The sequence below is a fragment of the Cetorhinus maximus genome, chromosome 2 (assembly GCF_964194155.1).
Source record: "Cetorhinus maximus chromosome 2, sCetMax3.hap1.1, whole genome shotgun sequence".
Taxonomy (NCBI): domain Eukaryota; kingdom Metazoa; phylum Chordata; class Chondrichthyes; order Lamniformes; family Cetorhinidae; genus Cetorhinus; species Cetorhinus maximus.
Window position 1 is genome coordinate 172044496 of NC_135880.1, and position 25464 is coordinate 172069959.

At 44.0% G+C, this 25464-nt stretch overlaps 1 protein-coding gene across 1 annotated transcript in view; it reads left to right on the forward strand.

The window, feature by feature from the left end:
• LOC144699678 (phospholipid-transporting ATPase ABCA1-like) overlaps window positions 1-25464 on the forward strand; it is a 159556-nt gene that overhangs the window by 100629 nt on the left and 33463 nt on the right. The window contains exons 21-33 of the mRNA XM_078570819.1: window positions 379-518; window positions 6082-6219; window positions 9327-9547; window positions 10182-10254; window positions 10764-10966; window positions 12902-12950; window positions 13871-13990; window positions 15837-15985; window positions 16973-17097; window positions 19077-19175; window positions 21022-21211; window positions 22264-22358; window positions 22529-22561. Of these exons, the coding sequence (XP_078426945.1) occupies window positions 379-518; window positions 6082-6219; window positions 9327-9547; window positions 10182-10254; window positions 10764-10966; window positions 12902-12950; window positions 13871-13990; window positions 15837-15985; window positions 16973-17097; window positions 19077-19175; window positions 21022-21211; window positions 22264-22358; window positions 22529-22561 (1635 nt within the window). The remainder of the gene's footprint in view (window positions 1-378; window positions 519-6081; window positions 6220-9326; window positions 9548-10181; window positions 10255-10763; window positions 10967-12901; window positions 12951-13870; window positions 13991-15836; window positions 15986-16972; window positions 17098-19076; window positions 19176-21021; window positions 21212-22263; window positions 22359-22528; window positions 22562-25464) is intronic.

Sequence of the window (25464 nt, forward strand, 5' to 3'; positions counted from 1 at the left end):
TCTCTGTTATCTCCTGTTAGCTCTCCTTTAATTGCAGATTACCTCGAGCAGGAGGGCGGGAAGCCATCTTGTTTTCTTGTGTAGCTTCTGCTGATCACTGCAGGTTACTGTGACATATGCAAGGCTGACATTGCCTCCCTCCCCTCAGCTGAAATGAAGAGTTTGTGTGGCTTTAAGTGTTTGGTGTTGCTTGATTAGCAAGCTCATGTATGGATCATGAGTGTTTGGAGGGCTAAACTCTACACTGCTATCAAAATATAACCTCTAGCTCTCCAACAGTGCCTGATCCTGTTTTTTCCCCCTGTATTTATTGACGTACATTGAAAGTAAATGTTCAGTCAGATGCCTTGTAACTGAAGACTGTTCTGATTTTTTAAGGCTTACTGTCGAGGAACATGTTTGGTTCTATGCACGGCTAAAGGGATTGTCAAGGAAAGAGGTGAAGGCGGAGGTGGAGCAGATGGTCTTGGATGTGGGGCTGCCTAGCAAACGCAAAGAAACAACCAACAAACTTTCAGGTGAGTCATCCTTCTGTACCAGACAAGGACACTCAAACAATACTAATCCAATTGGCTCATTGACCTTTCTACCGGATAACTCGTTAATTGGCTTTTCTGTTTGAAAAAAAAATCTTCACTCAGTTGTATGAGGAAGAGCTTCTATCTGTCCTCCTTTAAGATGCTTCTTAAAAACTATCTCTTTGACCAAGCTTTTGCCCATCGGCCCTAATATCTCCTAATGTGGCTCAGTGTCAGATTTTGCTGTAAAGCACATTGGGATGTTTTACTACATTAAAGACACTATGTAAAATGCAAGTTGTTGTTGATAACAGAATTAAAGTTACTTTTACTAGTTTGAACCTTTGCCCCAATGTCCGACGCTCACTGCTTAATTTAAAGTAGCGTTCTGGATTTAAGAAATTTGATGCCATTTAACATCTTATATACCTCAATAAGACTACCTCTCAGATGCTTCTTTTCCAGGCTAAAGAGCCTGATTTTCTCCAATCTTTCCTCATAACTCTGAATCCTGGCACTTTGTGGCTCAGTCTCAGCGCTCTTCTCTGCACTGCCTCCAGTGCTTCAAGCTCCTTCTTGTTTCTAAGTGACCAGAACTGGACACAGTACTCAAGGTATGGTCTGACCAGAGCATTGTACAGGTTGGTCACTACTGTTATAGCTGTGTAGTTCAACGTTCTGCTGGCTTTGTTGATAGTTCCTATTCAATATTGCAATTTCATCCATCTCTATGTCAACACCACTCGTGAAGCACGTGTGCTGCACATCTTCCTTCCCACTGTGTCGTACTTTACACTGCTTTCAATTTCGTTGTCCCATTTTTTAAAAAAATACTTATTCTGTAGTTTCTGTGCTGCTTTGTTCAATTCCACCATCCTCCCTGGTTTGATATTATTTGTAAATGTAACCAGTTTGCACTGAGTTTCATATCCTAAGCCATTGCTGTAATTAGAAAGAGTAACGGTCCCAACACCTGAGCTAAGGGGCAGCCAAATCAGTACCTCTATCCCTGCCTTGTCCCTCTAGTGCCCATTTCCCTATACCCTTTTCAGCCACGTTTTTATTTGTAGCCACATTTTACCCTGGAAAGACTGAACAGGCTGGACCTCTTTCCTCTGGAAAAGAAGGGGATTGATAGGGCAAGTTGTTTCCATTTGTTGGGGAATCCAAAACTAAGGGCGAGAAATGTAAGATGGTCACCAATAAACCCTATTGAGAATTCGGGAGAAAAGTCTTTACTCAGAGTGGTTCGAATGCAGAAATCACTACCACACGGAGTAGTTGAGATGGATATCATAGATGCATTTATTGGGAAGCTGGATAATTACATGGGGGGAAAATAAATAGGAGGATATGCAGACGGGTTTAGATAAAGTCAGGCGGGAGGAGTTTCATATGGAGCAGAAATGGACTGAATGATAGAATGGCGGTTATAGTAGTTGAGTAATCCAGTGGTCTGGACTAATAATCTGCAGAGACATGGGGCAGGATTTTACGTTCTGTGGGCGGGGGCGCGCCTGACCCGATCAGGCGTAAAATAGCGTGTGATGACCGATTCCAGTCGTTGGGCGAGCATCCCGATGTCATCGAGCACTTGTGAAATATTTCGGTCGACGGGCGTGCGATTTTTAAAAACTGCCCGTCCAACCTTAAGGTTGGTGGGTGGGTGAATCGGCCAGGAGGCCATTAGCATTTTTTATGAAACCTCAGGGGATGAGGTTTCCAACAATGATTTTAAAAAATAAAAGTTTCTGGACAATTTTTAATATGTTTCTGCTTTTGTTACTGAGTTCTTTGTTGGGACATGTTTTTAACGTTTTTAAAATCATTCTTTTTGATTGTACAATTGTTCAGCTCCCTCAGGCAGCTCTGTGACTTCAGGAAGCTTTCAGTGCGCGCTCCCCCCACGCATGCCCAGACTTTTGCACTTGCCCTCCTCCCCCGCACCCCGGCAGCGCTGAGCTCCTCAGCGCGTCTTTTACACTGGCTGGTTGTTAATTGGCCAGCCAGTGTGAAATCGCGGTCGGAGCCTGATTGCGTGTGGTGGACCATTTCGCAGCCGCTCCCTGGCCTGCCTGCCGCACCCACCCAACGACCGGAAAATCCTGCCCATGAGTTCAAATGTCACCATGGCAGCTAGGGGAAACTTAAATTCGGTTAATTAAACAAAATCTTAGTATTGGTAATGGTGACCATGAAGCTACCGGATTGTCGTAGAACTCATCTGGCTCACTAATGTCCTTCGGGGGAGGAAATCTGCCACTCTTAACCGGTCTGGCCTACACGTGACTCCAGACCACAGCAACATGGTTGACTCTTAACTGCCCTCTGAAATGGGCCACTTAGTTGTCACTGAAGGCAGCTCACCACCACCACCTCGAGAGCAGTTAGGGATGGACAATAAGTGCTGGCCTAGCCAGAGATGCACACATTCCATGAATGAATTTTTAAAAAAATGCTGGCATGCAACGGTTGGGCTGAATGACCTGCATCTACGTGGTATTTTCTGAATAATCCTATGAATTCTCACAGCGTTGAGCTGAATTAGTCATCTTTTGTGTGGAATTTTATCAGATGCTTTCTGGAAGGTTTAATGTAGGGTTGTCACTCAATCATATGAAGGACGTTAGTGAGGCAGGATATCTCCCCTGTGTAGACTGCTATTTACTACCTATTTGTTGTACATTGTTACACATTACTGATGCATAAAAGCAATCATTGAAACGTTCCCCGTGAGCGATTCTCCTTTTGGTTATCCTTCCTGGCTTGTGGTGGTGAAAGTGTCAATGGCTGTATATTCCTTCTTGGTTGCCAGGGAGCAGTTTTATATTTTTTGCATTGACATATTTTGCTCACACCTGTGGGTGGGTAGGTAGTATACTGGCCTGCCTCCACTGGACATCTCCATTTATTGGCTCAGCTAAAAGCTGGAGCTTGGCTTGGAGTTCCACTCTGTAGCCTCACCATGTATGCTTGAGCAATTCCCTCCTCAAAATGCAAGTCAACGTGCCAACTCAGTTCCAGCTGTCAGTTTTATGAAGTGTTGGAGGTCTGCTGCCAAGAGGCTTCACAGTTATTAATTCCTGAGTTGCTCACTATACTGGCTGCTGGTACCCTTCATTAAGGTTATTAAAGTTCAATAGCAAAATGGAAACAAGACAGACTGCCTTTCCGCTTTAAAAAAAAATTTCACTTTGGTCAAAGTGCTTCTTTTATATTTAGAGCCAAATTGTGCAGTTTTGGACATTACGTCGCCACATATTTTATATGCTTTGAACGTCTCATTTTCTCTCACATCCAATTTTCTCCCTTTTCTGAAAGCAGTGGTCCCTCACGAAGGTAGAATTCAGTGGATTTAGTTCAGGGATTTCCTAGCATAAAGGTAATGTTATTATACTAGTAATCCCGGGGCCTGGATTATTAATCTGGAGATGAGTTCAAATCCCATCATGACAGTTGGGGAATTTAAGTTTGGTTCGTTAACTAAGTCTGGAATAAAATGTTCATGTCAGTAATGGTGACCTTGAAATTACCAAATTGTTGTAAAATCTCACCTGTCCTTTAGGGAAGGGGTCCTGCTATCCTTACCTGCTCTGGCCTATATGTGACTCCAAACCCATGTGGCTCCAAAGCAGTGGGGCTGACTCTTAGCTGCCCTTTGAAATGGCCTCGCAAACCTCTGAGTTGTATTCAAGAAGAAGGCTCACCACCCTCTTCGCAAGGACAAATGGGGATGGGCAATAAACAGCGGCTTTGCTAGTGATGCCCACATCCCATGAATGGATAATTTAAAAAAAAATTCTGGGTACCCTCTGGTGTTAAATCATTTAAAAGCCAGATGGTGAAGTAGGAAACTAGAAGCCAATCCTTTTACTTAATACTAGTTTCATTAACAGGATGCAACATTGTCTACCTCCTCTGTAACCAACACATCAATACCCTCCACCTGTATATCCTTAGCTTTAATAATACAATTAACAAGTCATTAACATCTGGTACTATGCCCAAGTGACCATTCTTTCTGTGTGAACTTTGACAGTGACTGTCGGATGGCTATTTAGGAGGCAGGAGTAAACTGAACCACCCCCCTGACATCCACATATAGTAGGAGCCACCATATAGCAGGAGTCTTGAGGAGTTTTTTGATTTTTGTTTTTTTTTTCCTCCTTCCTCACCCAGGGCCCTAAAGCCATGTGCAGTGCCATTTTTGCTGTCCTGATTCAGATCAGTGAAATCACAGTTCCAGTGTTAAACCTGGGACTTCCTTAGTACTAAATGCACATAGCATTGTTTAGGATTTTACAGCACAGCCATCTTAGTATTTATACCCCACACAAGCCTCCTCCCACATTTGTCTCACCTTATCAACATAACCCTCTATTCCTTTGTCCGTTTTGTGCTTCCCCTTAAATGTACCTATGCTATTCGCCTCAATGTGCTGGTGAGTTCCACATTCCCACTACTCTGAGCATAGTGGTTTCTCCTGAGTTCCTTATTAAATTTATTAGTTGCTACCTTATATTTATGACCCTTAATTTTTTTACTCACAAGTGAAAGCATCAAGGTATCAACTATTTTGCGGACATGGATTTTCAGATAGCTCACCAAAAGGATCAACAGTGAATGGGGGCAGGGGTGTTTGTGATGTGCAGAGGGAGGTTGAGCAGAACCGAATACTGTGTTAGTTGTCTCTGCTCAAACCTCAGCAGAGCATTTTTAACTGTACCAGATGTCAGGCCAAATTTGATCTCTGTGGTGAGATGATTTTGCTGATCCCAATTGTAGCCTCACGGGATTTCTGAGTGGGGTTATTAAGAGCCAGAAGTCTGAAAATTCCTCAGTTCTGAGGCTGGGGATGTCCCGCTCTCTGACAGATGGAGGAAGAATTTGGAGCGGAATCCAGCTGCTTCAGTTTCTGCCCCTTTTATTTAATATTGCACTCTTCCACCAGAGCTGGAAGCAGGCACTTTTGAGCCCATATGTAAGCATAAGTGAAAGAGGCAAGACTGTCAGGGTAATATCACCCCCCCAAAATCTCACCCAGCCCTGCCTCAATGCCGTCTATCTTGCTGTGAAGCCAGGCCTTGATTCTGGTGGAACTATAGCCCAGCACTATATAAAAGGTCACTTTCCCCATGACTGTTGATTGTAGAGTTTACCACTGGGAAAAAAGGCAATATTTGAAATTGCCCGTTTGACAAATTTTTCCAGATCTTTGGTTGGGATAGCTGCAACTCTTAACTTGCTACTATGAAGCCCTGTTCCCCACACCCAATAACTGAGACAGGAATACCAGTGGCAACAAAACAAAAGCTCCTGTTGTGCAAATTAGCCTGACAAGAAATTTTGCATGAGCTCAGGAGCATAAACCTGGAATAGGCAGAGGTTCTGCCTTGGGCCTTAGATCCTCATTCATGAACCAGTTGAGGAATTTGAAGCCCAACTCTCTCTTAACTTGTAAACCTTGGCAGTTTATGACAGTGTTGTTGCCTTCAAATTCATCACTTGTCTGTTACTTACCTTCAAATGGAAATTAATACTTTAATTTTGTTTTATTTAAAAGGCGGGATGCAACGTAAACTTTCAGTGGCTCTTGCGTTTGTTGGCGGCTCAAAAGTTGTCATCTTGGATGAACCAACTGCTGGAGTTGACCCTTACTCCCGCCGAGGAATATGGGATCTTTTGCTTAAATATCGCCAAGGTAAGCTCACAGCATAGCCTGAAGTGGAAGAACACGATGCTTTAACCGACAAATGCTGTTGTGGAATATAGAAGATCTATTGCGATGAAGGAACTTCATTTTTGGGATGAGTCTCTTAGATTAGTACTGTTTGAAAGCTAAAGGGGAATCACTGTAGACCAAGTCAGTTACAGTAACTGGAATCCAGCTTGGGTTTCCTGCACGTGCCATGTTAAAGTGAATGCATGCTGTGAATGTGAGCCCATTGCCCAGGGGTACCGCATGTTGAAGCATTGATGTTTTGTGAGTAGAATGGCTGTCATGACCTTCTTGCCATGCACTGGGTGCCTCATGTTACCACAAGAACACAAGAAATAGCAGCAGGCGTAGACCTTGTGGCCCATTGAGCCTTTTCTGCCATTCACTACTAGCATGGCTGACCTTGGGTTTCAGCTCCACTTCCCCGCCAGCACCCTGTATTCCCTGATTGTCTGAGAGACCCAAAACCTGTCCATGGTTTTGATGATGGAGCATCCAAAACCCTCTGGGATAGAGAATTCCAAAGATTCACAACCCTTTGAGTGAAGTAATTTCTTCTCATCACAGCCTGACTGTTCCCGCTTGTTTTAGATTCCCTGTGTTAGGGGGGAATTAAATATATATATTAAAAAAAGAGAACACAGTTAGAATTTGCTGAACATACTTAAAATCTCCAGGCAGCTATTGATGCTAAACAGGGTTTAATAAAAGAGCATTTATATAAGCAATATCCATTTTTTTTTTCATTCCTGGAATGTGGGCATCGCTGGCTAGGCCAACATTTATTCCCCATCCTTAATTGCCCTTGAGATGGTGGTGGTGAGCTGCCTTCTTGAACACCTGCCAGTCTATGTGGTGTAGAAAAACCCAAAGTGTCGTTAGGAAGGGAGTTAGACCATAAGACCATAAGACATAGGAGCAGAAATTAGGCCATTCGGCCGATCGAGTCTGCTCTGCCATTCAATCATGGCTGATAAGTTTCTCAACCCCATTCTCTCGCCTTCTCCCCGTAACCTTTGATCCCCTTACCAATCAAGAACCTATCTATCTCGGTCTTAAATACACTCAATGACCTGGCCTCCACAGCCTTCTGTGGCAATGAATTCCATAGATTGACCACTCTCTGGCTAAAGAAGCTTCTCCTCATCTCTGTTCTAATAGGTCTTCCCTTTACTCTGAGGCTGTGCCCTCGGGTCCTAGTCTCTCCTACTAATGGAAACATCTTCCCCACGTCCACTCTATCCAGGCCTTTCAATATTCTGTAAGTTTCAATCAGATCCCCCCTCATCCTTCTAAACTCCATTGAGTATAGACCCAGAGTCCTCAAACGTTCCTCATATGTTAAGCCTTTCATTCCTGGGATCATTCTTGTGAACCTCCTCTGGACCCTCTCCAGAGCCAGCACATCCTTCCTGAGATATGGGGCCCAAAATTGCTCATTCTAAATGTGGTCTGACCAGAGCCTTATAAAGCCTCAGCAGCACATCCCTGCTTTTATATTCTAGTCCTTCCAGAATTTTGACCCAGCGACAGTGAAGGAACGGCAATATAGTTCCAAGTCAGGATGGTGAGTGACTTGGAGGGGAACTTGCAAGTGATGGCATTCCCATGCATCTGCTGCCTTTGTCCTTCTAGATGGTAGAGTACGCAAGTTTGGAAGGTGCTGCCTAAGGAGCCTTAGTGAATTGCTGCAGTGCACCTTGTACATGGTACACACTGTTGCTACTGTTTATCAATGGTGGAGGGAGTGGATGTTGAAGGTGGTGGATGGGGTGCCAATTAAGAGGGCTGCTTTGTCCAGAATGCTTAATGCTGTTATTTAAGGGGTTAACCAAATTGACACCCGGATGCCGTGGTTTAATAAGAGAGTGAGAAACTTACAAATTTTATCATTATTTTTGGTGTGAATATAACATTAGTAGCACTCATGCCTTGGAGCCAGAGGGTTGTGGGTTCAATTACTGCTCCAAAGATTTCAGAATAGAAATTTGAGCTGACACACTAGTGCAGTATCAAAGGAGTGCTGCACTGTTAGAGGTGTCACCTTTTGGATGAAATGATAAACAGAGGGCGGAATTTTATGCCAGCGGGATTTTATGTTCCCGCCGAAGTCAATGGACTTTGGAACGGCTCGCTGCATTTTATAGCCCCGCCCCCATCCTCGCCAAAATGGGGCCGTAAAATTCTGCCCAGAGGCTCTGTCTGCTCAGCTGGTCGTAGAAGATCCCATGTCACTGTTTCAAAGAAGGGCAGGGGAATTCTCCCAGGTGTCCTGGGCAATATATATCCCTCAGTCAGCATCACTTAAAAAAACAGATTATCCAGCCATTATCACAGTGCTGTCTGTAGGAGCTATCTGTGCACAAATTATTACAGTGACTTCAAAAATATTTAATTAGCTGTAATGCGCTTTGCAATGTCCTGAGGTCACGAAAGGCGCTGTATAAATGCAAGTCTTTCTAGCTTTCTAAAGCTCTTGCTGCATATTGCCAAGGACTGAATTGCAATGAATCCAATCCCTCCCGCTTGAATTCTTTGGATCTTTCCCTGGTCTTTCATGAAAATTAATTAAAAGCGTAGGACTTGGCTGATAGATGATTTAACGTTTGCCAATATTGATGTAAGTGTTTTCAGTACTAATGAGTTATTGAAAGAAGGCTTTAAGTGCCAAGGAATGGTGTAGAAATCAGAACCCACACTCCAACTTGAAACAAAGGCTTTGTCAGGATACACAAACCAGTTAATATATTTGGCCTGTGAGCCAAGTACTAAGGACGTGCTTATAAACTTCAACCGTGTATGGTTTAAATCAGGTTAAAATGCATTTATTTGCTTACAATGATTATCATAGTAGATAGTGTGTGATAATCTTGTGGGAATATCACACCCTTGTTGAAAGATGTACAAGTAATCAATGCACGTTTACTGAGTGATGGTAACAATAAGTTTTTTTTTTACTGAGTGATGAGTGAGGTTAATTACAGTCATTATTTTCAAGCCTGCGGATTTATACAAGATGACTTCAGGGGAGCAATGAATGCTAAGTTATGTTGAGTTGGGGAAATATCTAAATCTATTTCCTTTCCCAGGTCGGACCATTATCCTCTCCACGCATCATATGGATGAGGCAGATATGCTGGGAGACCGGATTGCCATTATTTCTAATGGCAAGCTATGCTGTTGTGGATCATCGCTGTACCTAAAGAACCAGTTGGGAACAGGCTACTACCTCACCCTGGTCAAGAAAGATTTGGAGCCATCTCTCAGCTCCTGCAGAAACAGTAGCAGCACCATGTCATATTTGAAGAAGGTAAATGACACTTACGCAGTATTACATCAGATGTAGGGCACAGAAACAGGGCATTCAGCCCAACCAGTCCCTGTCGGCATTGATACTCCACTCGAGCCTCCTCCCATCTTTCCTCATCTAACCCTATCAATATAATTCTTTATTCCCTTCTCCCTCATATGCTTATCTAACCTCTCCTCGAATGCATCAATAGGATTTGCTTCAGCCACTCAGTGTGGTAGTGTGTTCCACATTCTCATCACTCTCTGGGTGAAGAGGTTTCTTCTGAATTCCCTTTTGGATGTTTTGGTGACTATCGTATATTGAGGACCACTAGCTCTGCTCTTTCCTACAAGTGGAAACATTTTCTCTGTCTACTCTATCAAAGCCTTTCATAATTTTTAAGATCTCTATTAGGTCACCCCTCAACCTTCCCTTTTCAAGAGAAAAGAGACCCAGAGATACATATCCTCTCCTGTTGAGTATACCTCTGCATTCCTGATATTCTCCTTGTAAATCTTTTTGTTTTGCATCCTCTCCTGTGCCTCTGTATCTTTTTTATAATATAATGGTGAATGTGCAACAAGGGATTGTTGCTGTCTCCATGTTAACTCATTGGACTGATGGGTATCCACTCTGTTGGCCTCTTTCACAGGAGGACAGTGTTTCTCAAAGTAGCTCTGATGCTGGGCTTGGCAGTGATCAAGAAAGTGATACCATAACAATAGGTAAGCAAAACCTAACAAATACCAGTTAAGCAGACCTGCTTAGAATGAGCAGCTCACATACATGAGCAGCTAAATGGCACAGAGCATGTTGCTATTACTTGGTAGTTATAGTGTTTCTTCATTTCTATCATGGAGAATATACTTGATGCAGGTTAGACATTTCCTCAGTAGGGAGAGAAGGGGGTCATGTCACGTAGGGCTTCTCATTCGGCCTTGCAGCTAAAGTTGACGAATGTTAGTTGCGTAACGGGGCCAATAATTTGCCTGCCCGATATCTCAGTTGGGCATGATCTCTGCTCCTCCTGGCTTCACATCACTCCTTCTGGCTGTGACCAACTGCCCCCTCACACCTCGCCTTTAATCAGAGGAAGATGTGGCCTTCTGAACCCATTTAAGGGTTTATTAAAGAAATAATAATAATGCTGGTGCGATTGATATTGTCCAGGACGTGCTTCACCGGTATCGAATAACTCATGAATAAATCCTTGTTTTTGCTTTTCATTTTCCAGATGTTTCAGCCATTTCTAATCTGATCTTGAAACACATCCCCAAGGCTCGCTTGGTTGAAGATATTGGCCATGAACTGACATATGTGTTACCTTATGAGGCTGCTAAGGATGGGGCTTTTGTGGAACTTTTCCATGAGATCGATGATAGACTGTCTGACCTTGGAATTTCCAGCTATGGGATCTCTGACACGACCCTGGAAGAAGTAAGAATTTCAGTTTCTCTCTTGCGTATTTTGTTTTACCCCAAACATCAGCTATTCAGGCAGTCAACAGTGATGAGGACAACTTTTGGCTACATTTTATTGTGCCTTTTGTCACTATCGTGAAAATAGTGCAGTTAGGGTGTCCTCTGATAGATCGTTTGTTTAGTTAGCGTTGGAATTTGGAGCTATTCAGAACATGTGACCATGTCTGATCTCAAATCAGTGCTGAATTAGCTGATTTCAGCCTCGGCGGTTATTGTTGGTTCTTAGACTTATGTGAGGCACTATCAGCTGCAGTTTCCATTCCAGGTAGCCATCCAGTGTCTTTTATTGAGAGTTTTGTTTGAGGGCAGAATTTGGACTCATCTGTGATGACCTCATTGTCAAATACCCTGACAACACTCACTGTTGACACGTGAGGAGCGTCGCTTGGTGAGGAAGAGGAAAGTTAATAGTGCCTAAGGTACGGACCCCAATTTGAATTCTGAGGAGTTATGTGGAGAAAATTCAAGAGGATTTCATTTTGAAGCATATAGGGGAGAATTTTTTAGCTCGGCAGGCGGGCGCGCGCCCAACCCAGTCGAGCGTAAAATGATGCGCGATGACATCGGGCGAGCGTCCCTACGTCAGCACACACTCGCGCGATATTTCGGTTGGCGCACCCGCCGACAATTAAAAGGTCTATTAAGGCCATTAAAAGCTAGTTGAGAGGAAGTTTCGCTGCCCTTCCAACCTTCCTGGGTGGGCAGGCGAAAAGGCCAAGAGGGCTTTATATTTTTTAGGGAACCTCATCCACGGGCGGGGTGAGGTTTCCAACAGCAAAAAAAAACAAAATCAAAATTTTAAAATTTAATTAATAACATGTCCCTGCTCGTGTGACAGAGTCACATGACGGGACATGTTATATAACATTTTAAAAATCTTTATTCTTTATTTTGAAAAACGTTCATCTTCCTGAGGCACCTCTGTGCCTCGGAGCTTTTCCGGTGCACACCCGCTGCATGTGCAAAGTTCACGCTGGCCCTCTTTCCCCCACCCCACTACACAGGCGGCACTGAGCACTGCTGCTCGTGTTTCACGCTGGGTGGGCCTTAATTGGCATGCCAGCGTGAAATCGCAGTCCGGCCCCGATCATGGGCGGTGGTCATCTTCCCAACTGCCCCCACCCGCCACCGCCGAGCCCACCCGACAAGGGCACTAATACGCTTGAATAATGAACTCTATTTGAAAATTTCTTGAGAAAAACTTCAAAACACCAATATTCTGAACTCACATCACAGAACATACGCTAATCCATGCAGGAATACAGTAGACCAGAAAAACGTTTCCCTTAATCAACATGACACGGTTATTTTTTAGCACTACTATATAAAGCAAATACTTTATGCAGGCCCATGAGATGTGGTTTATATCCCAACTGTGCTGGTGATTGTTGCTCATCCCCTCTGTGAGTTTGGCCCTCACTTGGGATATACATCATGTAGTTACAAGGAAGGAGAAGTCATAATGACAAACACTGAAAGATTTAAAATGGAATTAAACTGGAGGATTTGTAGGGCCAATCTCATCCTATACGTCACTTTTTATCTTGAAGGCGATGGGGGTGGTAGGGTGTCACTGCCGACCACACAATTACATTATTGCCTCCCTGATTACTACTTTGCACTTATTCCCTCTGTTCTCACCTTCAATGAAAGCTGAGCTACAAGTACAAAAATACTACTTATAAAACTTATAAAAGTTTGTGCTGCTGTGGAGACAAAACCTGCCCAGCACTGCCAAACCAGCGCAACTAAATGGTGCCAGACTTCTCAGAACAAGCCTGTCCAGAGTCCGAGTTCGTCTGTAAGTTACCGTATCATCAGCCTTCCAGATGCTTGTTGCAAATTGAGCAGAAGCACAGGTCTTTTATGTCTTTGTCATTTTTATTTGCAGATATTCCTAAAGGTTGCTGAAGATAATGGAGTAGATGCAGAAACCTCAGGTAACCTGCTCTGGACTCTGCCTGCTGTAATCCAATGCACCTTTTCTATCACAAGCTCAACTTTCAGAATTGTACATAATGTATTTGTGTTCTAAAAATATCTATAAGCTCTATTTTCTACGCTTAGGAGCATAGATAGGATAGACAGGAAGGAACTTTTCCCCTTGGTGGAGGGATCAATAATCGGGGGGCATAGATTTAAGGTAAGGGCCAGGAGATTTAGGGGGGATGTGAGGAAGAATTTTTTCACCCAGAGTGTGGTGGGAATCTGGGACTCACTGCCTGAAAGGGTGGTAGAGGCAGAAACCCTCATAACATTTAAGAAGTATTTGGATGTGCATTTGCGATGCCATGGCATACCAGGTTATGGGCTGGAAAATGAGATTAGAACGGTTAGGTACTTGTTTGACTGGCGCAGACTCGATGGGGGAAGGGCTTTTTTTCTGTGTTGTAGACCTGTATGACTATTCATGTGTGCCCTGCCTTAAGGCAGGCCCTTGTCTCATTGTCAATACGTCATCCTGAGCTGTTTTCTTAGCAGTTTTTTTTTGTCAGTGGTGGTTTGCCATTGCCGTCCACTCTAAGGGACAGGGCAAGGAGGCAGGTCCCAAGTTTACCTCAGCTAGAACGGGAATCGAACCCATACTATTGGCATTATTCTGAACCACTAACTAGCCATCTAGCCAACTGAGTTAACTGGCCCGCATAAGGTTAGGCATAATGACTGCAAACATTTTGCCATGCATAGTGCTTGGTCAAGGTAAAGTTCTTGAATGCGTCCTCAACAAGAAACCAAACACTAGTGAGTCACTCAATCGCATCCATTAGCACTTCCGATTTTTTAAAAAGAAATACTGGCTTGTGTATTGGTTCTTGCTTGTTCAAAGCTGATCTAACCAGTAAATGTGGTTTCATTTCAGATGGTCTGATTCCAGCCTGCCGCAACAGGAGATCAAGGTTTGTGGACAGGCAGAGTTGCCTGAGACCGTTTACTGATGATGACGATGCTGCTGACGTCAATGACTCCGATGGTGATCCAGGTAAGCGCGGAGTTGGAAAATGATACACATTGTGGCCTGCGCGTCTGCCTTAAACCAAAGGCGCATTACCACTTGCACCTTTATAAGGTGTACAAGGGCTGAGCTTCCCCCAAGCAGTGCTGACCGTGAGTGTAGAGCATTGAAGCTGAGGGAAGCTTTGCAGCACTGGGATTTCCTGCTAGTATCGCTACCATGGATCAGTTGGATTCTATTAGACACATAGATGGGAACATAAGTAAATTTGAAAGCAGCAGCAGCACCATTGAAGCAGCAGATATATTTAAAATACAGTGTGAGAGATCCAGGGTTTTGTTTCCTGCAGAAAATGGACCATGATTTTATCTGGAAAACTGTGGATGTCTTGCAATAATGCTACATGGACGATGGCCTTTTGGCCTATGCTGGCCCTTTGAAGAGCTACCCAGTGGGTTTTTACTTTACTGTGTACACTCCGTGACCTTCATGTTAATTTAAAGGTGCCATCGCCTGCAAATGGCTAGGATTGTGGTAGTATCCCAAACATCTGTCCGGGTACTTCTGCCAGTTATCTTGGGAGGGAGCTGGCACAGCAGTATGACATTGGGCAGGGCCCTGCAAAATTTGTCGCCTTTGTCCATGTTTCCTGCCTGGAAAATGGGCACAGCGTGGACCAGTTTCTTGCCTGTAATGCTTTAAACACCAGTTTAAGGATCAGTAAGACTAGGTTATTATAGGAAAGGGGGTAGAGTTTACTCCAAACTGTAGCTGAGACTATTAAGGGAAATCCGAGTGTAAATCCCTCTGAGGTGTAGCCATCTATCAAGCCATAGAGAGGAAGGTCATGGCGAGCAGAATTCAGGAGCAAAATGGGGCAAAGGAAATGCATCCATTTTCCATCTTTGGTACGTGTACTTATCAGGTGCTATTTTGAAGGTGTAGGGTAGAGAAAAATCATCCCTATGTAGTTTGACGTAATCAGGATAGTTTAAATGCACATTTTTGTAATGTGACTCCAGATTACTAGGAGAAGTGGTGCAATTCGTATGCAAATCTTGTTTAAGACCCCTTCAGCTTCCCTTTCTCCACAGTTATCCTACAAATCTATTTTATTGGTGCGTATTTAGATCAGGAGCTCAAAATTTTAAACAATGCTAACTCTATAATTCAGTCGTCATGAAGTTTCTTCATTGGCACGATTATGCAGCATACTTGTCCATGGATGTTAACTCTCAACTCCTTATTTTCTGGTGATTACAGAGATTAAGTGCAAAGAACAGATTGAAAATGAAACCATGAATAGCCCATTGCTGATGTTGATCTATCCAGTAGCTTTGTAGCAGATTGAATTTAGGGAAAAAAATGTTCTCAGTTCTTCCCTATCCACTCTCTTCAAACCGCTCATAATGTTCAATGCAGTACTGCAGGAGGTGCCGTCTTTCAGATGAGATGTTAAACCAAGCCATTGTCAGTCCACTCGGGTGGGCGTTAACAATTCCACAGCCAGTACCTTTATCGGTCAGCCAACATCACTAACTCAGATTATCTGATCATTATCATATTGCTGTTTGTGAGAACTTGCTGTGCGCAAATTGACGGTTGCATCTTCCTACATTATAACGGTAACGACACTTCATTGGCTGTAAAGCACTATAGAATGTCCCGTGATGTAAAAGGCACCATACAAATGCAAGTTTTTATTTATCAGACGTTCTTACATGCCCTTTATTGGTGCTGATTTTATTTTCTGTGCTTCAAGAACATTGATTTATCTGGTGAGTGACAAGCAGATTCTTGAATTGCTTTTGTTTTGACCTTGGCATGCAGTTAAAGGTGCACAATGAGTAAAAACAATTGTTCTTGTTTGCAGAGGCCCGGGAAACGGACTTGCTGAGTGGGATGGATGGGAAAGGATCTTACTCAGTCAAGGGCTGGAATCTTTTTCGGCAACAGTTTGTGGCATTGTTCTGGAAGAGACTGATTTATGCCAAGCGCAGCAGGAAAGGAATCTTTGCTCAGGTGAGACTTGGCCACAGTCAAGACAACTGATGGTAGGGCAGATTCAAAACCCAGCCTCACTGCATTACTGTGAATGGTGAAATCAGCTCAGTTTTTGGGCCCAGGTAGCATTAAAGGGACTGTGTGGCCTTGTTACTTCAGGGGGACAAGTCTATGAATTAGTTGGTGATGGGCAGTGGGTATCAAACTGGGAAATTGCACATCTTTATAACTCTTTGTAATTAAATCCCACCTTAGCCGCCAAGCGTTGAACATCGGCAGGCCCTGTATTTTTTTGTAGACTTCTGCCTCAACTCCAACCTCAGGAGGGCGTTAATGTTCACATTGCTCACTGTTCTGGCTTCTTCAAATAAAATTACCGAAATAGGGTGACTTCTATGCTATTGGCCATTGTGTTGAGATTGCCCAACCGCAGCCTGTGTGATTGTTCTATTCAGGGGCCTGTTAAGTTCCATAGCCTTTCCAGTGTTAGAATGCAGTTAGCAGAGCAGGTGAGGCCTAGTGGAGGTGTAAACAGGAGTGAGGGCCTGATTGATCTGGGCGACTGTCGAAGGCCATTTTCAGGTGCACCCATTTACCACACACCACGACAATCGTATTAACACTCCTAGGTGGGCAAGGGAAACCTGTGCCCCCACAACATGCAACATTGTTAGGAGCATCAAGAGGCTGCCACGCTGCTGAACCGACTTGTACTAAGACCTGTCCTGCCTCCGTCACCTTCTCCATTCCTACAATCTCTGAGATTTCTGCGCTCCTCCAATTCTGGGCTCTTGGTCAGCTCCAAGTTCCATCGTCACTGGCAGCCCTGCCTTCATTGGGTCCTGTTGTCAAGCGAAAAGAGCTCATTTTGTCAGCACAGGGAGGAGGGGGAGAGGCAGTGCAGCCCTAATGCAGCTTCCATGCGATATTGCTCGGTAGTGTATAATCGTGCAACCTGGTTTTTGCATTAGTCTGAAGAAATTCTGTGCCTTTCCTGTTTTCCAGATTGTCCTGCCTGCTGTGTTTGTGTGCATAGCGCTGGTGTTCAGCCTGATTGTGCCCCCGTTCGGTAAATATCCCAGCTTGGAGCTGCACCCCTGGATGTATGATGAGCAGTACACTTTCATTAGGTACGCCTTCAATTATGGCCAGTCACAACTCATCACAGCAAAACAAAGGGAATGGCTAAAGCGAGATCAAGAAGAACCATTGCTGTGGTCACTGGTGCGCAATGTGTTTAGGGCAGACAATGGCTTGTCAAACAAAACAACAGCTGTGAAGAATTAAGTGGGGATAAATCCTCCTTCATGGTCCCAACATTGGTTTCTCATAGACACTTTCTCTATTAGCTTACACCCTGCTGTTCCAAAACACTTGAAACGTTAAGTCAAACTTCTGCCTGATTGATCATCTGTAATAAAAGCAGAAAACGCTGGAAAAAACTCAGCAGGCCTGACAGCATCTGTGGAGAGAGAAACAGTCAATGCTTCGAGTCCGTATTACCTTTCTTCAGAGCTGGGACTATATTGGCTAACCCTTCCAAACTTAGCAAACTTGTGCTAAGGACATCAGGGTTCTGGGAAAGGGAAGAGAGTTTAGCTGGCCAGGCATTGGGCTGCATGGGCAACAACCTCCTTCGCCCTCCCATATGACATTAATTTGAGGCCTGGGCTGTTTTATCTCCTGGGACTCGTTTACATTCAGCCATCCAGCTAGGTGCCTGAAAGAGAGATCAGTGTCGGGCAAGTTGCAGGAGCAGGGTCTCATGGGTGGAATGGGGGTTGCTGGTGGTTTTTAAAAATTCATTCTTTCATAGGATGTGGGCATCATCTGCAAGGCTCAGCATTTGTTGCCTAGCCCTAATTGCCCTTGAACTGAGTGACTTGCTAGGACATTTCAGGGGGCAGTTGAGAATGAACCACATTGCTGTGGGTCTGGAGTCACGTGTAGACCAAGCCAGGTAAAGACAGCAGATTTCCTTCCCTAAAGGGTATTAGAACTAGATGGGTTTTTATGACAATCAATGATAAGTTTCATGGTCACCATTGTTGAGACTAGCTTTTATTCATTTATTCATTGAATTTAAATTCCTCCAGCTGATGTGGTTGTGGGGGTGCAGGGATGGTTGGATTTGAACCAGTACCCTCAGAGTGTTAGCCAAGGCCTTTGGATTTCTAGTCTAGTAACATTACCTCTATGCCACCATCTCCCCCAGGAGAATGTAGGGGGAATCGCAGGATAGCAGAAGCCCGGACTTTCCTTGTGAGGCCTGAAGAAACACTAGTACATAGATGAGTTGACATTTTAACAATTTTAGCTACTCCGCTTCTTGCTTGGCAGGTTTCACTGAGTGGGGTGTCCGTGGAAGGTTCTTGTAGTAATTGTGGTTTTATTTAGTGTGCAATGTACCTTTAAGAATGATACGTGTTCTGGAAGATCACATGATCTATAGTAACCAATAGGAAAGTAGCGTGGGACTACCGCCACAGTCAGTGTAGAGATAGAGTTGGAGTTGAAAGCACATGTGTAGTTGCTGCTGAGAATATTGTAAATAAACTTGATGTTTCCACCCAAGAAGTGTCTGCAGATCAACTCTAACATTAATAGCACATCTCGGCCACCCTACAACAGTTCTCTGATCAGTCAGCGGTTAAAATACTATCCTAATGACATCATAGCACCCTAAATTTGCCTGAGTTACGAGTCAGGTGCCTTAGCTGCCAAAAAGAAACAAACAGCCCCGTTAAAATGGCAACGGGCAGAAATGTTACAGGAAAGGGGTGATTTTGTCACTGGCGGTAGGCAGACACACAAGATGCATGTCAACAGGCCCTCCTACTAATCAAACATAATCATGCACACGCTCACCAAGACAGTAATGGAGAGCAGCCATGGGCACATCCGCCTTCTACACACCGGTGATATTGATCCCTGCCTGTTTGAAATTGAAGACCTAGCCAATTAAATGGAAGAAGAGAATTGGTAAAGGGACACAAGAAATGACATGATAAAGTTATAAAAGGGATAAGATAGATTTTGGTGACACTGTGTCTACTGCTGGCACAACTTGATTAGAGGTAATTAATCTTCCTGTATAACCTCTTCACAGTAATGATGCCCCTGGAAACGAGAACACAGAAAAACTGCTTGACTCTCTTGTTAATAAACCAGGATTTGGCACTCGGTGTATGAAAGGGAACCCTATTTGGTAAGTACATTGCCGATTTTAAAAAAATGTATCCTAAATGCACCTGTTGGACTTCACGTGGAGCGAGGGTCTAAAAACAGTTCAAATTTGGCTTTGACTCAGTTATTGAAGGTCATATGTTGCAGCCATTTTCAAGTGCAACCCACCTCCCATAATAGCGTGCCTTGAAAGCTACTGCCCTACACAAATTCCCTAGATTCTGGAAAGGTCCAAGTGTATTGGAAAACTGTAAAGGTCACACCACTACTCAAGAAAGGAGGAGACAGAAAGCAGGAAACTACAGGCCAATTAGTCTAACATCTGTCATTGGAAAAATACTAGAATCCATTATTAAGGGGATAGGAGCAGGACATTTAGAAAATCATAGTGCAATCAGGCAGAGTCAACGTGGCTTTGTGAAAGGGAAATCATGTTTGACAAATTTATTGGAGTTCTTTGAGAATGTAACAAACACGATGGATGAAGGGGGACCAAGAATGGCTAACTAACAGGAAACAGAGAGTTGGGACAAGTGGATCATTTTCAGGTAGGCAAACTGTGATTAGTGGAGAGCCCACAGGGATTAGTTCTGGGGCCTCAACTATTTACAATCTATATTAACAACTTGGATAAAGGGACCGACCATATTTTAGCCAAATTTGCTGATGATACAAAGATAGGTAGGAAAGCAAGATATAAGGAGGATGCAAAGAGTCTGCAAAGGGAGTAATAGGTTAAGTGAGTGGGTAAAAAATTGACAGATGGAGTATAAAGTAGGAAAATGTGAGGTTGTCCACTTTGGCAGGAAGAATAGAAAATCAGAATATTATTTCAATGGAGAAAGACTGCAGAATGCTGCAGTACAGAGGGATGTTGGCCATTATTGCAGGGAAATGGAGTACAGCTCCAGGTGTACAGGCATTGGTGAGACCACACCTAGATTATTGTGTATGGTATTGATCTCCTTGCTTGAGGGATATGGTTGCATTGGAAGAAGTTCAGGGAAGGTTCATTGAGCTGATTCCTGGGATGAAGGGGTTTGTCTTATGAGGAATGGTTGAGCAGGTTGGGCCTATACTCACTGGTGTTTCGAAGAATAAGAAGTGGTCTTATTGAAACGTATAAGATTTTAGGGGAACTTGGCAGGATAGATGCTGGGACAATGTTTCCTCTCATGGGAGAATGTAGAACTAGAGGGCACAGTTTAAAAATAAGGGGTCTCCCATTTAAGATGGACATGAGGAGAATTTCTTCCCTTAGGGGGTCATTAAAGGGTCATCAGTGCAAGCGCGAACGTCACGCATGCGCACGAGTGAGCACTTGAAAATCTCCCTGAGGTACAGAGCTGGCTCATGGAGATAAAGAAGTTTAAAAAAAATAAAGAAATTTAAAATGTTATGAAACATGTCCCTTCATGTGACTCAATCACTCAGCAGGGACATGTTATTAATTCAATTTAAAAATTTTTATTTTGTTTTTATTTGCTTTAGGAAACCTCATCCCACCCGTGGATGAGGTTTCCTAAAAAGTGCAGACCGCTTGGCATTTGCGCGTGCCCGCCTACCGTTAGGTTGGAATGGCAGCGAAAAATTCTATTTCATTGATTCTTTAATGGCCTTAACAGGCCTGTTAATTGTCAGTGGGTGCGCTGTCGACTCCAGCGCGTGCCCGCCGAACGAAATGTTGCTGCGCGTTGACATTGGGACACTTGCCCTACATCAACACGGGTCATTTTACACTCAGGCGGGTCAGGCGCTCGCCCGCCCGCCAAGGTATAAATTTTGCCCATGGGATTAGACTGTGCTATATGTCTGAAGAATGGGACGTGAAGATAAATGGCTGTGTCTTTGGTTTGTGCTCGTCTTAGGAATAATCCCTGTGAGCCTACAGTTGAAGAATGGGTAACTCCTTCTGTTTCGGATTCTATAATGGACGTCTTCCTTGATGGAAACTGGACAATGGATAATCCTTCCCCGTCGTGTCGGTGTAGTGATAACGCGGTAAAGAAGATGCTCCCCGACTGCCCTGCAGCCGCTGGTGGACTTCCTCCTCCTCAGGTCTGAGAATGAGCCATTTTGCTTACAGTACTGTAACAGCCAGATACATGTCTGGTATTTTTCAAACTGTTGTGGCTTAAACACATTGATTGATTTAATGATCACACAGCTTCAACTGAATCTAAATATGGCTTGCATAAATGATATGTCTGCAAATGAAGAGCCCCAAATAATCAGCTAACTTTTACCTATTGTGCAGTCACATGATATCACTAGGTCAGGCAGGAATGCTTGAAATTGCGCAGTTACACTTTTTAGAGTAACAAAAAGGAGAGGAGCATTTTGGTGAGAAAAAATCTTTCACAAGAAACATCAATGTCTTCCTTCACCTGCAGCAGTATAAGTAACATGGTACTTTTTGTACCATAAGATTTGCTGTACTGGCTGCATTGATGTGACTATGGTCCTGATTTTACACCAGCATTGTCCAAACTGGTGCGTAACACACCCATAGATTTATACCTATGTGAAGGTTCATCTTTCCTGCATTTTATGTAATTCCAACCACACACAGCTGGATGAATATTAGTACACGGTTGGAAGCTCCATCTTTTAGATGAGATGTTAAAGCGAGGCCGTGTCTGCCCCCAGAGGTGGACGTAAAAGATCCCATTAGCACTATTTCAAAGAGGAGTGGAGGAGTTATTCCCTAATGCCCTGACCAATATTTATCCATCAATCAACATCATACAAAAAAAACGTATTATCAGGTCATCAGGGCATTGCTGTTTGTAGGAGTTTGCTGTGTGCAAATTGCCACATTTCCTGCATTGCAACAGTGGCTTCGGAACTTGAGTATTGCTGTTAAAACAGACATTCTGTCAAAGCTTTTCATCTTGCACTCATCAGGATAGAGCCACAAGAATACCAAATTTCAAAGGGAACAACGTCGTTACTTGCTTAACAAGTAGCTTTTAACATTAGCGTCAGGAGTTTTGTTATATTTAAAATGAAGGGGAATAAATATAACACCCTAAAAAAGGTGTAGGCATATAATCAGCAACTTTGGAATCATTGAAAACATCAACTATTTTTCTTCCCTCCCTTTCTAGATTAAACTGAACTCTACAGACATCCTGCAGAACCTGTCAGGCAGGAACGTGTCAGATTACCTTGTGAAAACCTATGCACAAATCATCGGGAGAAGGTAAAGTGAAAATCATTTAAAATTGGATTGTTGTCACTGATGTAATGTAGTGGGGAAAAAGCAAAAAAAGTTGCAACTGAGCTTTCGATTGGGAGTGTTTCGCGTTTAATTTGTGTTTGCCTTCCCGTGCCAAGTGTTTCAATTCTTTATTCTGATTTTGTTTTTAACAGTTTAAAGAACAAAATGTGGGTGAACGAGTTCAGGTAGGTTAATAAGTAATTTATCTTGTTCTGCCTCTCAACTGGTACTGTTTTCAGAACTTACAGAATAATTTTGGGGGAGTAAAGCAAAGTTTGTTCTGAAGTGACCATGTAGCAGAGTAATAGTTGGACTCACATGGTATCCTTTTATCACTTGGTTATCACTCCTTCGAAAACCATACTGTGCAAAAGCCCTTCCCACAGGATGCGAATGTATTAGGGTGTATTGGAATTGTCAGCTATATTTATGAAACATTATAGTTAGTTCTTCAGTCTTTCCAGGCTATTCATTGTTGGTCTGTTGTTCTTGCTTTCAGCAGTTTTCATTACTGCCTTTTGTGTGACAATTCCATCACGTTACTGGATCACGTTGTTAGTGACGTGCTCAAGAAGACATGTATAATGGAAATAACTTTTAGCATGGCAGGCTGCCTCCACATTTGTCAAATTATGTTATTTTTATAGTCGACCTCATTCTTCAAGTTGCCACCTTCCCCCAAGTCAGACAATGGCTCCCAACTAAGGATAAAATACTGCAGGTGCTGGAAATCTGAATTAAAACCAGAAAGTGCTGGAAATACTCAGTAGGTCTGGCAGAACCTGTGGAGAGAGAAAAACTGAGTTGATATTTCAGGTTAATGACCTTTCATCAGAATCTGAAAGAGCATCAATCTGAAATGTTGGGCAGTATTTAATGCCCATCCCTGAGGTGAGGTTGGTGAGAGGAAGCATTTAATCGGATGGAAGGATGATGATTGGGGACCGCGCCGCCTTCCTGCCTCTGCCTCGATTAATCCAGGGTGGGAAGGCCCGTGGGTGACCTTCTGTCCCTTCATCAGTTGAGGCCCTTAAGTTCTTGATCGAGGGCCTCAGCATCAGGAAGGAGGGGGCTCTGCGAGAGCCACCCCATTGCCCTTGCTGCCCACTCCCCTCGCCCGCGACCTCCACCCCGCAACCCTCCCCTCCCACCGTCACTCACCTGTTGCCTTTGGCCGTCTGATTGGCCGGTAGCTGTGGAGGGGGTGGGACTTTAGCCCCCAGGGACCTTGATTCTGGGGAAGACCCGCTGTTGCCCACTTAAGTGGCTAATTGGCATTTAATACAGTGGGCCTTCTCGAAAGTAAGTGGTGTGGGGCATTTGTTGGCTGTCCAGCTGATGGGTAAGATCCTGTTGGCTCCATTGAATTCTGCTCATTAACTCTTGGCTGGATTTTATGCTCCATCTCTGGTAGGTTTGAAGGCAGGGGGTGCACATAAAATCCAGCAGGTGGCTCTCCCGCTGCCTACCCGCCTGCCCCCGCTCTCTGTGATACTTTACGGGGGACAGGAGAGGCATTGGGCAGCCTGCATGCACTTGGGCTTATTGGGCCCTTAAGTCCTTTTATGTCAACTCACTAAGCATTACTGCACAAAAGCTCAAACCTATATACGCATTATTTGTTCCTTTACTGTCTCTGGGTAAAAATCCTGGACCTCCCCCTCCCAACAGCACTGTAGGTGCACCACTACAACATGGGCTGAGGGTGTTCAAGAAGGCAGCTCATCACCACCTTTGCTAAGACAGCTGGGATGGGCAATAAATCATTTGCCAGCGATACTCGCATCCAAAGAGCGGATATATAAAAAATACAGACCCAGTGCATTACTTCCATAAAGTGTTTCATAGGCCAGAATTTTACATTCGGAGTGCGGGCGCGCACCCGACATGCACGAACGTAATATGACACGCAGTGACGTCGGGCGTGCATCCTGACGTCATTGCGCACTCACCCAATACTTCATTTGGCGGACGCGTGCCGGAGTCGGCTGCCCACCCGCCAATAATTGAAAGGCCTATTAAGGCCATTAACGAGCTCATTAAGTTGAAATTTACACTGCCCGTCCAACCTAACGGTTGGCGGGCAGGCGAAAAGGCCAAACGGCCTTTACATTTTTTAGGAAACCGGGATGAGGTTTCCTAAAGCTAATACAAATTAAATAAAAACATTATTTTGAAATGAAAAACATGTCCCATCTCATGTGACACAGTCACATCTGGGGACTTGTTCCATTAAGTTTTTAATGTCTTTATTTATTTTTTCAAAAAGCGCTTCAATCTCCCTGAGGCAGCTCCATGACTCAGGGAGATTGAAGCGCTCTTTTGCGTGCAAGTGCGAACTGCATGCCAGGCCCGGCTCTCCCTCCTCCCCGCCGCCTGCACAGGTAACGCTCAGCGCTGCCGCTCGTGATCCACGCAGGGCAGGCTTTAATTGGCCTGCCCGCGTGAAATCACAGCACCGAACCGATTGCGGGCGACAGTCGGCTCCCTGCCTGTCCCCACCCACTCCCGCCGAGTCCGCCCGACGAGGGAAATATTCAGGCCATAAGATACATTGGGTAAGAGGAAAGTAGCGAATTCAGATTTGAGTAGTTACTCAAGTTAAAAAAAGAAATGCCACTAACTGAAGGACTGGATGAAACTCCTCTGTGCCACCATCAAACATACTTGTACCCAAAGTCAGTTTTTATTCTTTCATGGGATGTAGGCATTACTGGCAAGGCCAGTGTTTGCTTATCATCTCTAATTGCCCTTCAACTGAGTGCCTTGCTGGGCCAGTTCAGAGGGCATTTAACAGTCAGCCTTTTGTTCTGGAGTCCCATGTAGGCCAAACCTGGTAAGGAAGGCAGATTTCCTTCCCTAAAGGATATTGTGAACCATTTAGGATTTACACCTATCAATGATAGTTGGCATGGTGACTATCATAGAGACTCGCTTTATATTCCACCAGCTGGTGGGATTTGAGCCCATGTCCCCAAGCATTAGCCAGGATCTCTAGATTACTAGCCCAGTGACATTACTACTACAGCAACATCTCACTAGACTATCAGCTAATGATATTTGAGGATCATTGGGTCTCCATGTAGCA